Source organism: Lichenostomus cassidix, chromosome 6 (assembly GCF_008360975.1).
Source record: "Lichenostomus cassidix isolate B80296 chromosome 6, HeHo_3.0, whole genome shotgun sequence".
Classification (NCBI taxonomy): domain Eukaryota; kingdom Metazoa; phylum Chordata; class Aves; order Passeriformes; family Meliphagidae; genus Lichenostomus; species Lichenostomus cassidix.
Genome location: NC_139487.1, coordinates 4773263 through 4786873, shown reverse-complemented (window position 1 = coordinate 4786873; position 13611 = coordinate 4773263). Strand labels below are relative to the sequence as shown.

General features: G+C 37.3%; 1 protein-coding gene across 4 annotated transcripts in view; it reads left to right on the top strand.

Moving 5' to 3' along the window:
- Positions 1-12124, top strand: part of WDR11 (WD repeat domain 11) — a 32632-nt gene extending 20508 nt beyond the window's left edge. For all 4 annotated transcript variants that reach the window (XM_085064705.1, XM_085064704.1, XM_085064703.1 and 1 more), the window contains exons 14-29: positions 272-380; positions 670-794; positions 1132-1279; positions 1608-1714; positions 2173-2287; positions 3499-3670; positions 5226-5334; positions 6093-6155; positions 7127-7192; positions 7567-7735; positions 7969-8064; positions 8417-8582; positions 9394-9491; positions 10423-10568; positions 10929-11011; positions 11552-12124. In XM_085064705.1, the coding sequence (XP_084920831.1) occupies positions 272-380; positions 670-794; positions 1132-1279; positions 1608-1714; positions 2173-2287; positions 3499-3670; positions 5226-5334; positions 6093-6155; positions 7127-7192; positions 7567-7735; positions 7969-8064; positions 8417-8582; positions 9394-9491; positions 10423-10568; positions 10929-11011; positions 11552-11706 (1927 nt within the window). In that variant the 3' untranslated portion in view covers positions 11707-12124. The remainder of the gene's footprint in view (positions 1-271; positions 381-669; positions 795-1131; positions 1280-1607; positions 1715-2172; positions 2288-3498; positions 3671-5225; positions 5335-6092; positions 6156-7126; positions 7193-7566; positions 7736-7968; positions 8065-8416; positions 8583-9393; positions 9492-10422; positions 10569-10928; positions 11012-11551) is intronic.
- Positions 12125-13611: the final 1487 nt, after the last annotated feature.

Genomic DNA, 13611 nt, shown 5'->3' with positions numbered 1-13611 from the left:
CTCTCTCTGAATTACTCCCCTTGTCTCCTTCACAGTAATTGTGCAGAACCACCTGTCAGAATTGTATAATTCTGTTAGCTTTGAACATAACTCTTTGTCAGACATCCTTTTGCTCCTCAGTAACTCAAGGGAGTCACGAGCTTCAGAGAGGGATTTAATTTGCTCTGCTAACTCTTAGTTTCTGAGGGTCTCCAGAGTGCTGGTGTGAGCAACATCTGTGAAGTAAAATGCTCAAATGACTCTTGCTGCAGTAAATTCTCCTTTGTTTCAGGCAGTATCTGGCTGTGGTATTTAAAGACAAACCACTGGAGATCTGGGATGTCAGAACATGCACTCTGCTCAGAGAAATGTCCAAAAACTTCCCTACAGCCACTGCTTTGGTAAGGAATAAATTCTGTTACTCTTTAATAAAGGAGATAAAACATGGAGAGAGTAGAAAAACCTTTGAACAATTTTGCAGCAAAATGTTGCTATAGCATATAGGGATAAATGCTTTAATATTTCATCTGGCACCAAATGGAGGCAGGAGAAAAGGACATTCTGGTGAAGAAATCTGCTCTGCCCCTTGGATGATGGAGGGAGGTATTACAGAAAGCAGTCTCCCTGGAAATTATTATAAATCCCCAGTAAATTCAGGGAATAAACCTTTGTCTTTGCCATTTTTCACAGGAGTGGTCACCTTCCCATAACTTAAAAAGCCTGAGGAAGAAGCAGCTGGCAGCCAGGGAGGCCATGGCCCGGCAGACTGTGGCCTCAGACACTGAAGTCAGCAGTGTGGAATCCTCTGTGATCAGGTATCCCTCCTCCTGAAGGAATCCTGTGCTGCATCCCTTGTTTGTTTTTTCCACCATGTGCCATTTTTCTAATGAAAAGAATATTTTGGAGCTGATTCTTGAGTATGTAGCAGGCAAAGCAACTTTATGGGCCTCCATTTAGTTTTTATATGTGGGACTTTGATGTAGTTTGATGTATTTCTTCAGGTGTGTCTAGCAGTCCATTGGTTACCTGATTCTTTAAGTAAAACTGTTATTTGCTTTTTTTTTTTGGTGCTGCATCTGTAGATTAGGTAGCATTTTTCTTGCAATTCTGATTTCAAAAAAGAAATCATTGTGTCTCATGTTCTTTCTAAAGCTTGTTGCAGGAAGCTGAAAGTAAATCAGAGCTGAGCCAGAACATCTCTGCCAGAGAGCACTTTGTGTTTACAGGTGCTGATGGGCAGGTTTATCATCTCACAGTAGAAGGAAACTCAGTAAAAGACAGTGCAAGAATTCCTCCAGATGTGAGTTCCAATTTTTTATATCATTGATACTTTAATTATTTGCTTAGCTTTGATTGCCAGAGAAAAATCAGGAGTAAGCTTTGTAGCAGCAAGGGGTCACTAATGCAGTACTTTGAAATGTGACATATAAATTCCAATTTCAAAAACCAAAGCAATTCTGTTTCCATTGTATGTCTTACATATAATTTCTTCTGTTTTAACTGAGTAGAATTTAGTCTGTTGTGTCAAATAATATTTTTTAAAAAATTATTACCAATATTGAAATATTTATTCATATGTTTGGGTCTGTTAATCACAAGATTTTGTTTTGCTCCTTAAATATTTTCAGGGAAGTATGGGTAGCATTACATGTATTGCCTGGAAAGGGGATATACTGGTTCTTGGAGATGTTGATGGAAACTTAAACTTCTGGGATTTGAAAGCTCGAGTATCCAGGTATGAATGCAAATTGAGTCTGTCAAACCTGAGATGATGAGAGTTAGAATATGGAATGTTTTCATCCTTCCTCATTTTTGTTCTTCACTGTAGGGAAAAATGCAGGTATTTTGAAATAAAAATTCAGAAAGTGTCTACTGTGTTACAGTTCTCTACATTTAATCTCTTGTGTTTTCAGGAGAATTAACATTTAATCAAGGTTTTAAAATCAGCTAGAGATCTTTTTTACATTAAATTTGCAATGGCTTCTGGTAAAACATTAAGTATTGTAATATTTATTCCAATCATTTAATCATTTGAGTTTTAATAATCTGAATATCCATTTCTGTGTGCATATCTAGAGAGACTGTTCTCCACCTCAGTCTGTGTGATACCAGGATCTGCAAAGTTCATGGAAAGGATTTAATTCCTGTAATATTAGGTATAGAGTGATAGATCCTAATCTTGTCTTTCTTTAGGGGAATTCCTACCCACCGGAGCTGGGTGAAAAAAATCCGGTTTGCCCCGGGAAAAGGAAATCAAAAACTTCTTGCAATGTACAACGATGGGGCAGAAATTTGGGATTCAAAAGAGGTGAGTGACTGTAGGTTTGATAGACACTTCCCTTCAAAGCACACATCACCTCTGAAAATCTGGAGTGAGGGATTAAGTTTTACTGAGTCATGATTTCTTGCTGACAGTTGTATGATAAAACAGTAGGGCTTTCCTCAGAAGGTTTTTACACCCTATAAAGCACTTTTTAGCTGCCATCAATGAGAAGTGTCTTTCACTCTTAAAGCTGACAGTGTGTCTGAGATCCTCTTCGTCATCCTCTTGTGGTGCTTTTGAGGGAAACCTTGAAAATATAAGGGGAGCCCCCAGTCTGAGACTTTATTCTGTGGACAAGAGATTGCTTTTAGTACAGATTTCTCCTATATAATCAACAGTAGATTTAATTTGTTAGGGAATACCGGAAAACCAGACACTTGTTCATTAGTGTTGTCTAGCTTCTCTTCTTACTCAGAAACTCTGTAGTTATGTTCACAAACCTTCTGGGGTTTGCTTTGTAGGTCTTTTAGGGGATTATAGTTCCATGGGGAAGGAAAAATAATTGTACTGTTCTAACTTAGCCCCCCCAGAATAAGTTCAGGGTAACAGGGTATGAAACAGGAACTTTAATTTCTTTCCTGTTCACTTTGTAATGAGCACCAGCTCCAAACTCAGACACTTAATTAGTGCAATATGAAACTCTTGATGATAAGAATTGGACAGCAGATATGAACAACTACTCTGAATTATGTAAGCAGAGTAGGATATTATCCAGTGAGTCTCTCCTTGAAGCACATTTGAATAGCTTTGATGCCATGAAATACTCCTCCTGTAGCTGTTGCCTCTTTTTTTTCTAGGATAAAGGAGTTTCCTACATGAAAGCATTTAAAATTAAATTCACATCTTCAGTCACAAATCTTTCAGAATATCTGTAGTAATACTTTCTAGTCTGAGTTCTGTTATACATCTAATCCTGTCCTGTTGGAAAAGATAACAAGAAGGCAGCTGTACACTGTGCTCAAAAACATCTTTTCTCAGCTCTAAATTGGGAAATGGTATTGTTTCAGGGCAACCATGTGACCTCCTCCAAGGTTTCTAAATTCCCCGCTCTCCAGAAAAGACCATTATTGAAATGATTTATGGCTAACTTCACCTTTTATTGTGAATTTCGCGCTGTGCCTCCTGGCTGTGTGACACAGCCTTACCCAGGGTGATGGAGAGGCTGCTAAAAATAAAAAATAACCAAACTTTTCCAGGTACAAATGGTGAGCAGTTTAAGGAGTGGCAGAAATGTGAATTTCCGGATCTTGGATGTGGATTGGTGCACATCAGACAAAGTGGTGCTGGCATCAGATGATGGATGCATCCGAGTGCTGGACTTATCCATGAAACCCTCGTGTTTCAGGATGGATGAGCAGGATTTAATAGGTATGCTCGTGGCTTTTTTTGCTGTCCACTGCTTGATACTTCTGCACTCCTGCTTGGAAAATGGAGCTCAGCATGTCTGTTAGAACAGAGAATTGTCACATGTGGAGATTTTGGTGCTTCTCTACTGCTTTTTGTAGATAATTTTTTTATGCCGAGGTCATATGGATGGTTTTTTGGGTACAAGTTTAATCTCCTGAATAACATACACTTTATAATATCTTAATTGAAGTATGAGCAAAATAAGAGCTTTTTGTACAAATACATAGTGAGTTGATTTAAAAAGCATTGGTACATCAATTAGATATCAGTACCTGCATCACTGATATTCATGACATGAGCTTGAATCATTTGTTAATGTGTGCAAATGTATTATCAGATGTTTTCCAGATATCAAAGGCAGCTTATAAACTGATTCATTGTTTTTCAAATTAACCTTTAAAATAGCAACTGTTGTTTGCCATTTTAGCCATATATTTAAGAAAGGAATTTCAATACTTAACTAGTTAACTAAGCTACATTTTTAAAATTTATTATTTCCGGTGTTCCAAATAATTGCTCTTGTTGCCTTTTGACTCAATCCTACCTTGACTCATACAAATTTGGTAAATCATTTCCTTAAAACACAGTAGATTCTAAGTCATATGTAACAAACATCATATGTGATGTGGGGAGCTGTGCTGGGGGTGTGTTTGAGGAAACATATAATTCTTCACAGCCATTTTTGCTATCAGCTGAATGTGCTGCAATATTAAGTTATAAAGATGAATGTTGTAAACCCAAGCACACTGAAATTAGGCTGTGCCAGCTGTAAGGCTGCCTGTGATTTAGCTGTCCTTCTGCTCTGTGGTTATGTTTTAATTACCAAATCACATTTGCAAGAGTCCTACCTCACTCAGTGCATACAAAGTACAGGGAGCTGTGAATATTTAATAAAGGAGCTGGTTTTGGTACTTGTTTTACTCCTATGTCACTGGGTAGCATTTACTGCTTGTCACCCACACCTTGTACTGAGCACAGACTACCTGATTTTACATTTGTGTGACAGCAGTTAATGTATGTTTTTTATCTTATTAAACTTCCCACCATCCTTTCCAGATTATGGGGTTTAATCCTTAAATTATACTGTAGGAACTGTGGGGAAAAAAGCCAAACTAAACATGCTTTATTTGGGTACAGCTTTACTTACTTTGCACCATGTCCATGTAGTAGCAACAATCATTGTACACAGCTCTGCCTAATGCCAGTATAATGCATTCCAGGAGTCCATGGCTAAATTCACTTGGGAATATCCTGAAATTCTCATTTGAGCATGGTTGATAACCCTGTACCTTCTATGAAGTGTTTTGCTGGAGTGTAGAGATAAGCTTTTATGTCTAACAGCCTGTGCTGGGTGTACAAAAAGACTTTTATTTATGATTTTCCTGGTGCTTGCAAACAAGCTGGCACATTTCCTGTGACACATTTTCTGGTGTACATTTCCTGTGGCACATTTTCTGGAGGTGCATTTTCTGATTCCTGAACCCTCTTGACAAGGAATCTTTCCCTTTTGTTTCAGAGCCTGTCTGGTGTCCCTACCTGCTTGTTCCAAGAGCTTCATTAGCTTTAAAAGCATTCCTGCTGCATCAACCGTGGGATGAGAAATATTCTCTAGATGTTATGGACATGTAAGAAGAAATATAGATCTATATATAACATGATATTATTTTTTAAAGCCTATATCTTTTATTAGTCTTTCTGTGCAAATAGCTGTTAGATGTATAAGTTTCCCTGCTCTTGGGGACAATCAAAAAGATCATTAATTCACTATTTATTACTAAAAGTAATAAATGGATAAGGCTCTAAGGTCAGGTATTTCTTTTGGCTTTCAGTAGCACTTGGCTATTAAAAACTGCAGTCTGCTTTAAGTACTGGCAATATTTTTATGGCATTATATTACTTGTGAGAAAAACTCTGTGTTCTCTTCTTTAGAAGTTAATGCAGCAGTCAGAGGTGGTTCCTAAAGTGTGAATGAAATTGATTACTCTGATTTTCTAATAGATCTCTCTGTACTCCTGGAGAGCCACATTCACATCATCCTAGCACATTTCTGTGTTCTGGATTGTGCTCTTGGTCACATAATGATGCTCTAGGCATTGCCATTTTCATTAATTGTAAGGTTAATGAATCAAAAAAAAATGGGCAAAGGAAGATTGGCACTGACTCTGAGACTGAGTGAAAGCAAACCCAGACTTTCAGTACTATTTTGGAGCTGATAAATGGATAAAGAATCTTGCATGAAGGCATTACCAAAAGAATGTGAGAGATTGTTTCCTTATATGTGCTTGTGGTTTTCTCCTACAAGCAGTGCTCCTCCATTTCAGGACATTCTGTCATTCTGTAATAAAGAAAACCTCTATTTTTTCTTCTTTTTTTTTTAATCCAGTGATTATCCAGAGAATGAAAATATTAAAAACCTTCTTCAAGAGCAGTTGAATTCATTGTCCAAGTAAGAATTTTCCTATTATTACTGGTGTAAGCTGCGAATTCTGAGAAGGCCAAACATCTGAAATTTGTGGCCATTCACAATTAATAAAGGAGAAATGGGGTTTTTTTGCCTCTCTAAAGATAAGCTTGAGTAATGACAGTTTTTATTTAAAAAAAGACAACTTAATTTTCATGTAACCCTTAAAGTTAGTGCTGTAAAGATGCTGATAGGGTGAGTGTATGATTTGTAACTGACCTGTGAGCATTTGGGATGTTTTTAGCAGTACTTCTTAGGGATTTAGGATTCTTTATGGTGACCCAGACTGCACTGGACACTGCTATTTAAATACCCTGAGCTTTGTTAGGATGTTTAAGCTCTGAGGAAGAAAAAACAATTCTAAAAATCCTTTATTGAAGATATAATTCCAGAGTAATGTAGATGCACATTGCTCTGTTTACACAGAAGACAGATTTTAGCATTCCATTTAAACCATGAAAATTACAGTTTTTCCATTTTCCTTTTCTCCTTTCATGTAGTAGGACAGAACAGGTAAAAGCATATTTTTCTCCAGTCTGAAGCATATGTGGAAAACCTGAATTCCTGCATGTGTTTCCCTTATGTTGTGACATTACCTAGTTGCAAGATTATTTGTAATTGAATTAATACTGTAATTAGTAGAATTGCTGCAGACTAATTGACAGCTTTGCATACACCCTGCTGGTGTTTCCCTATATTGCAAGGACAAGGAGTTCCTGATGGACTCACTAGACTTCCTCCTGGAAATCATTTATATTTCAAATTATATATAATTCCTGTTGTAATTGTTTCCATGGATGAATTTTTTTCATTTCAGAAAATAAATTTTTTATTTGGGGGTTTGTTTGTTTTTTTTTCCCAGTTTGTATGTGATATATCCTATTTGTGTGCAAAACCAACCAACCAAAAAAACCTGCACAGCATTTTACAGGATTTTAACACTTTCTCTTTTGCAGTGACATAAAGAAACTTCTGCTTGATCCTGATTTTACTCTCCTGCAGAGATGTCTCCTGGTTGCCAGGTAGTAGAGATTCAGATAAATATAGGAAATAAATAAATAAATTCAGATAAATATAGGAAATGTTTTTTTACAACTTACTAACTTGCGGTTGAAAGAGGAGAAAGAGGAGATTAAGTGTAAATTAATAATAAATACCCATTTCCACGCATTTCTATGCTGAATTTGATTCCCAGAGTTTAATTACTGTTGTAATTCCCTAGCTTGCTGAATGTCATTCCTTAATCCTCTCCTGTAGTTTGTCCCACTGGTTTTGCAAAGTACTTCTGGAGTCCACAACAATGCCCAGCCTTTCTAAAAAATTAAATGTAATATATTTTTACATGGCATATGGAAAAATACAAACCTGTTTCACATCCTGCTTTGTGTCTTCTCAGGCTGTATGGGGATGAATCTGAACTGCATTTCTGGACTGTTGCTGCCCACTATTTGCACAGTTTATGCCAGGAGAAGCCTGCAAAACCTGACCCAGTTGTCCTTCAAGAGCAGTTGGTTAATCCTCTGGATATATGCTATGACATACTGTGTGAAAATTCTTACTTCCAGGTATGTCAGAGAGTTCAAAACCAAATTTAATAAGAATGTCATCAGCACAATAAACACTTCACTGTACATATTTCACTTTTATTAGTAACGTACCAGTCTGGATTAAAACATTCCTGGTACTTAAAAACAGAGGGTGTTCCAAAAACTGTCAAGATATTTACATACCTTTTAAATGCCAGGTTTTATTTCTTATGGTAGGTTTCCATTTAAAATATTTTTCCTTCTTTGTCCAGAAATTCCAGCTGGAAAGGGTAAATCTCCAGGAAGTAAAGAGATCAACATATGATCATACCAGGAAATGTGCTGATCAGCTTCTTCTCTTGGGCCAGGTTTGTGGGTAATATTTGAATTTTTTATTCTCCTTCCCTGTCTGTTTTGTGTATTTAGCCTGTTCAAATAAAGCTTCTTTTAACTATATTTGTTATTTCCTGCTTGTATTAACCCAGTGCAGAGTTTTTGCACTCTTAGTTTGTTAAATTCATGATGGTTTTCAATGCTATCCTTATGACAAGTGCCTTACTGAAATAAAATCTTAGTCATTACTCGACTGGGAGATATTTGTAGCCTGTTTTAGAATAACTTTCATTGTTATTTGTTCCATGTCTTAAGGGTAAAAATACAAAAGCTTTTAAACAAAAGTGAGTATGTTGTGGCCAAAGTTACATTTTTTTCTCTTGCCAGACTGACAGAGCAGTGCAGCTCCTGTTGGAAACCAGTTCAGAGAATGCCCATTATTACTGTGATTCACTCAAAGCTTGCTTGGTCACAACTGTCACCTCATCAGGGCCATCCCAAAGCACCATCAAACTGGTGGCAACCAACATGATAGCAAATGGAAAGCTTGCAGGTAAAATACCTCTCTTTGTCTATAAACTAGTAATTTTCATTGTTTTTAAGGATGCCAGTGGAAATAGGAATGAGTCCTGCTGTAATAGATCTTCTATGTTGCATTTGCTGTAGTAGACATTACCCAGAGTAGATACCACAAAAATGATCACTAACTCAGTTAAAAAGTTCAGCTTCTCTTGATTCATTTTCACTGGAAAAGTTACTTCTGGAGTAAATCTTCTAGCAGTTTCTTGCACAAAAAGAGACTCAGCACATAATATGTATTTTCCACTTTTCCAACTAAAGAATTAATCAAAATTTTGTGTCGTGTTACAAAACATGAAATACAGACTTAGACTCCTTTTCAGCTCAGAACTTGTTTCAAAATCCGTGTTTTCTCACAAGTACAGGTGAATTTTGCTTAATGCAAGAACTGAAATACTTTGACATGCGGAGAAAGTTAAAAGTCTGTACTTGCCTGGAAAACGTACTTCCTACTCTGTAGACTGTTAATAATTACAATGTGGACAACATTACATTAAAATAAAGGATTACCTATGAAACCTGTTTATTTGATTTACAAATATGATTATTTCTTTCTGATGAGAAGTCCTCTGAATCCCAAATTTGTGTTCAGAGCAAAGATAAATCAGAACTTTGTGTGGCCCAGGATGAAGCTCCAATAATTGGCACCCAGTTCTCCGGAGGGCAGCTTCAACACCTTCATGTCGAAAGAGGATAAGCTGAGGAGATGGAAATCCTTTTCCACACTTAGATAGCAACTCTTTTTTCCCTGAACTCGCTAAGTGGAGTGCATTTTTCTTTTGCAGAGGGGGTGCAGCTGCTGTGCCTGATAGACAAGGCTGCAGACGCCTGTCGCTACCTGCAGACGTACGGCGAGTGGAACCGCGCAGCGTGGCTTGCCAAGGTGTGAAATTCCTCACTTCCCAGCCTGCTAACACCAACCCCCTGCTCAGCAGCTGCACTTAGGGAGGCTGAGGAGGGTGCTGGAGTTCCCTAAATAACTGAAACATCAATTAGAAATACCATCATCCGTTCTTTCCATGTTTTAACAAGCCGTTCAATCAGTGCTGACAGCTTCAGCCTTCACACCACACAGGTCTGCACTTGTTGTCCACATTACAGGACTGGGGCCTAAACAGAGTTGGGATACTCAATTTCCTAATTTTCCAGCTGTGGTTTGTGAAGGTCCATATAGCTGCAGCAGTACAAAGTTGGTAATAAACTACAAGAAACCACTCCTGGATGTGGATAGGGAGCTGGGCAGTGACTCTGTGCTCAGCTCTGTGTAGTGTGTGAGCTGATTTCAAAATTAGCACCGCCCACATAAATTTGCATCACCTTCTGGTTTGGTGTGCAGACATAATTACAGCTAAACTGCCCTGACACAGCATTAATTCTCCACATTATAAATGGGCATCAGTCAGTAAGGATTTTTCACCATCTCTTAGGTAAAGTTTCTGTTATGTTTCCTGAAGAAAGAATGGAAAAAGTTGTACTTAGATTTTCTGAATGAGTAAATCCTGCTTTTAAGCAAAATAAAGATGTTTCGTCCTTAAGCTTCAGGAAAGGATGATTTCTAACTTCTTGATTTAGAAAACCTTGGGGTTGAAGTAATCTTAATCACATGTAAAAATGGAGTGACCCAAGTGCACTATCTTTATACCTGGATATTTCAAATTTCCCTTTATGTCGTATTAATTCAAGGAATATGTGTGCTTTTTATTAAAAACTGATCATGTCAGATGCTTTTGCTTCTGCTCTGGAAAGAGCAGAGCAGCAGCAGAATGCTGTGTGTAGCTGCAGCTGGGATTAGCCCTGGCTCTGCTGTCTCCCAGGTCCGTCTGAACTCGGAGGAGTGTGCCGATGTGCTCCGGCGTTGGGTGGATCACCTCTGCTCCCCGCAGGTCAACCAGAAATCCAAGGCCATTCTCGTCCTTTTGTCTCTTGGCTGCTTCACAAAAGTAGCAGAGATGTTGCACAGGTAAAGGTGAAACAGTATTTTCTGTATTTTCTCTTGTCCAGGATTGTTTCTGACATCTGTTTCTGTTTTAGCATGTTTTTCTTTAATTAGTTTTAACCTGTCGGCTGCAACTGGCATTTCATTTTACTGCAGGCTTCAAGATTGGCAGCACCCATGGACCAGGCAGTAATGATTTGTAGTATCTGTGATTTTTTTCTGAGTAACTTCAGCCCTGATCTTTCAGAAAAATTTATAGCAAATGTCAGTTCTTGAGTGCAAGTTGTAGAAAGCCTCTGTGCGAGTGTTTTGGTGCAATGTCTTGGAATACTTTTCTGGTTTGTATCCTAACAAATGATTTTTTTTTTTTCCTCCATTTAACAGTATGAGGTACTTTGACAGAGCAGCTTTATTTGTAGAAGCTTGTCTGAAGTACGGGGCATTTGAAGTTAATGATGATACAAATATCCTTTTCCTGAAATCCTCTTTGCTCACTAAAATCTTCACATCTAACCTGGTGTTCTGCAAAGTCTGAACAGCTGCTCAAACTTTTGTATTATATGCAATAAATACTAATGCATATGTAAATACTACCTGATCATGTTTTATGGAGTCATTGCTGATGTCAGTTTATAAATTAAAAAATCCACTAATAAGTCATGTACTTAACTTCAGGTGTAGTTAACAAAAAATGTGATATTAAAATTTCTGTTGCAAGTTATACCATTGAACCATGGTAGGTACTTAAGGATATCTGACAAGTATGTGGTTTAGTTCATAGCACTCTGCATGTTGCTTTATAAATACTAATATGGTTTCAAAAAGAGGATATAAAGCAAGTTTTTGCTCCTTATTTGTGCTGAAAAATACTGGATTAACACAACTGGCAGCAATGTTCAGCATTTCACCTTGGGAGAGCCAAGGAGTAAGAAGGGGAGAAAATAAGATTCTGCACTTTATTTCATTTTGCTATTCATTTGTGTTTTCCTTAATGCTTCATTTACATAAATTGATCCATGCTGTGTATGCAGATTATGCCAGAAGCTTGAAGCTCCTGGGCTTCAAAGAGGGAGCTTTGCTCTTTGCCTCAAAAGCAGGAGAAAGTGGGAAAGAGCTGCTGGCTGAACTCAAACAGCCGAAGGAGGAGGTGACCCAGGAGTGAGAACTCCATTTTCATGAGGTTGTCTGTCAGACTGGGATTCCACTGTGTGAAAATACATTTTTCTCTTGAATCACTGTAATAGCTGATCTGTGTGATTTGAGCAAATCCTGTTAAATGTGTTCCAAGTTGGGATTAAGAACTGTGATGTTTCTTTTTGTTAAATTTGTCTTCCCTTTCACTAGAGGGGAAAGAAGCTTATGATAAAATTATAAAAGAATGTTTCCACTTTTTCAACTGCAGCAGGAATCAAATTTAAAAATGTGCTGAAAGGCTTCCATACCTGTGTAAAAATCTGGTCTATTTGCTCCTAAAAATCAAATCTTAGTAGAACTTCAGTACTGTTGTATTTATATGTATAAATGATTGAGTCTGTACTGTAAAAATATAAATATGTTTAAAAATAAATATAGATCACAAAGCACACAGTTCTTTCCTGGAACATCATGTTTTTTCAGTCCAATTTCGTGTTTAAAATTACTGTTGTTTTAAATCAGTTCATTATATTGTCATTTTCATAACTGTTTGGGATGAAGTTTTTAACAGGTTCACTTACAACTGTTGCTCTCCTGACATTCCAGAAATTCACGAAATGTCACTTTTTTCAGTTAAGGTATTGTTATATTCCATTTCATTTTTAAGTGTGCACCTCTTGGGGACTGAATTCTGCCTGTCAAAGGATGGGAGAAGTTTGTACCTCCAGAGCAGCAAGGTGGATTCCTGCAGCAGGGTCAGGACAGTTTTATTTGAATGTCTGACTAACAGTAAGTGGAAAAAAGCATTGTGCAAAGCCAAACCAATGGCTTTTTCATGAGATACTTCTGCTAACACATCTTATGGTCCAGGTACACAAGGATGCCACCAGAAACCTCTTTGCTCATTTTTGTGCCAGTATTTCAGTATTTAAGTACTTGTTTGCATTGTTGTTTCTAAAGCCAGATTACATTTTCTGTGTATCACTGCAATTTTACAGCTGAGGAGTGGATGCTGATGGTATGTTGCCCTTGCAAATTGAAGACTCTGGCATTTAGGCTAAAAACCTAAATTCTTCTTTTTCCCACCTTGCTGGAGCTACTGAAGTTTAGTATGTTGTAGTGAAATGAATCCTATAAAATATCTGTCATTAGAATGTAATTCATGGCTTGTCTACTTACATTAATGATGTTTTGGATTCTCCTTATGTTGAAAGATTTGTGGATAAATGTATTTTGCATTCTATCAGCTTTGGGACATCTCCAGCTCCAGAAAACTTTTGGTTCAAATCTAAAATGACATTTCTGATCAAATTGGAAAGGGTAGACTTTTCAAGTCTTTTTGAATACAAACTGAAAATGGGAGTTTCATTGTTCTGAATAGAAAAGTAAGAGTTACAACTGCAGCGTATTGTATTTGTTCTTTCCACATCTTACACTCACCATAAAATACCTTTTGTTCAGTGTCTTGTGAACTGTGCTTATGTAGTTGCTTTAGCTTGGGAAAATGAGTATACAAAGGAAATTTGCCTTAAGTATTACGTGAGCAACAGAATTGATCAAAATTAACTGTTATTTAGCAGTGGCCTAAATTCTGGCTCACATTGGCTATGACAACTCTCCTCCTACTCTTGCTTTTGTAGCAGCAGTTGTGGACAAGGCTACCCCAGAGTTATTGTGAGCACACTCAAACTTGTTCTTTGACAGGTCACCTGGAGCTGTTTGTCTGGAATAAACCTACTTTAGTATACACTTGGATTTATAACTCTGATGTTTTTTTTTAAAAAAAAACATATTGCAAAGGCCTTTTAATACTGAATGTTTCTATCAACTTGTAAGTGTGCAGGTTGCAGAATACTTCGTGGCATTTCCAACTGGAACCTTTATGAGGAAAATAGAGTGTAATAGTGATTGAAAAGTTTATTTAGATAATATT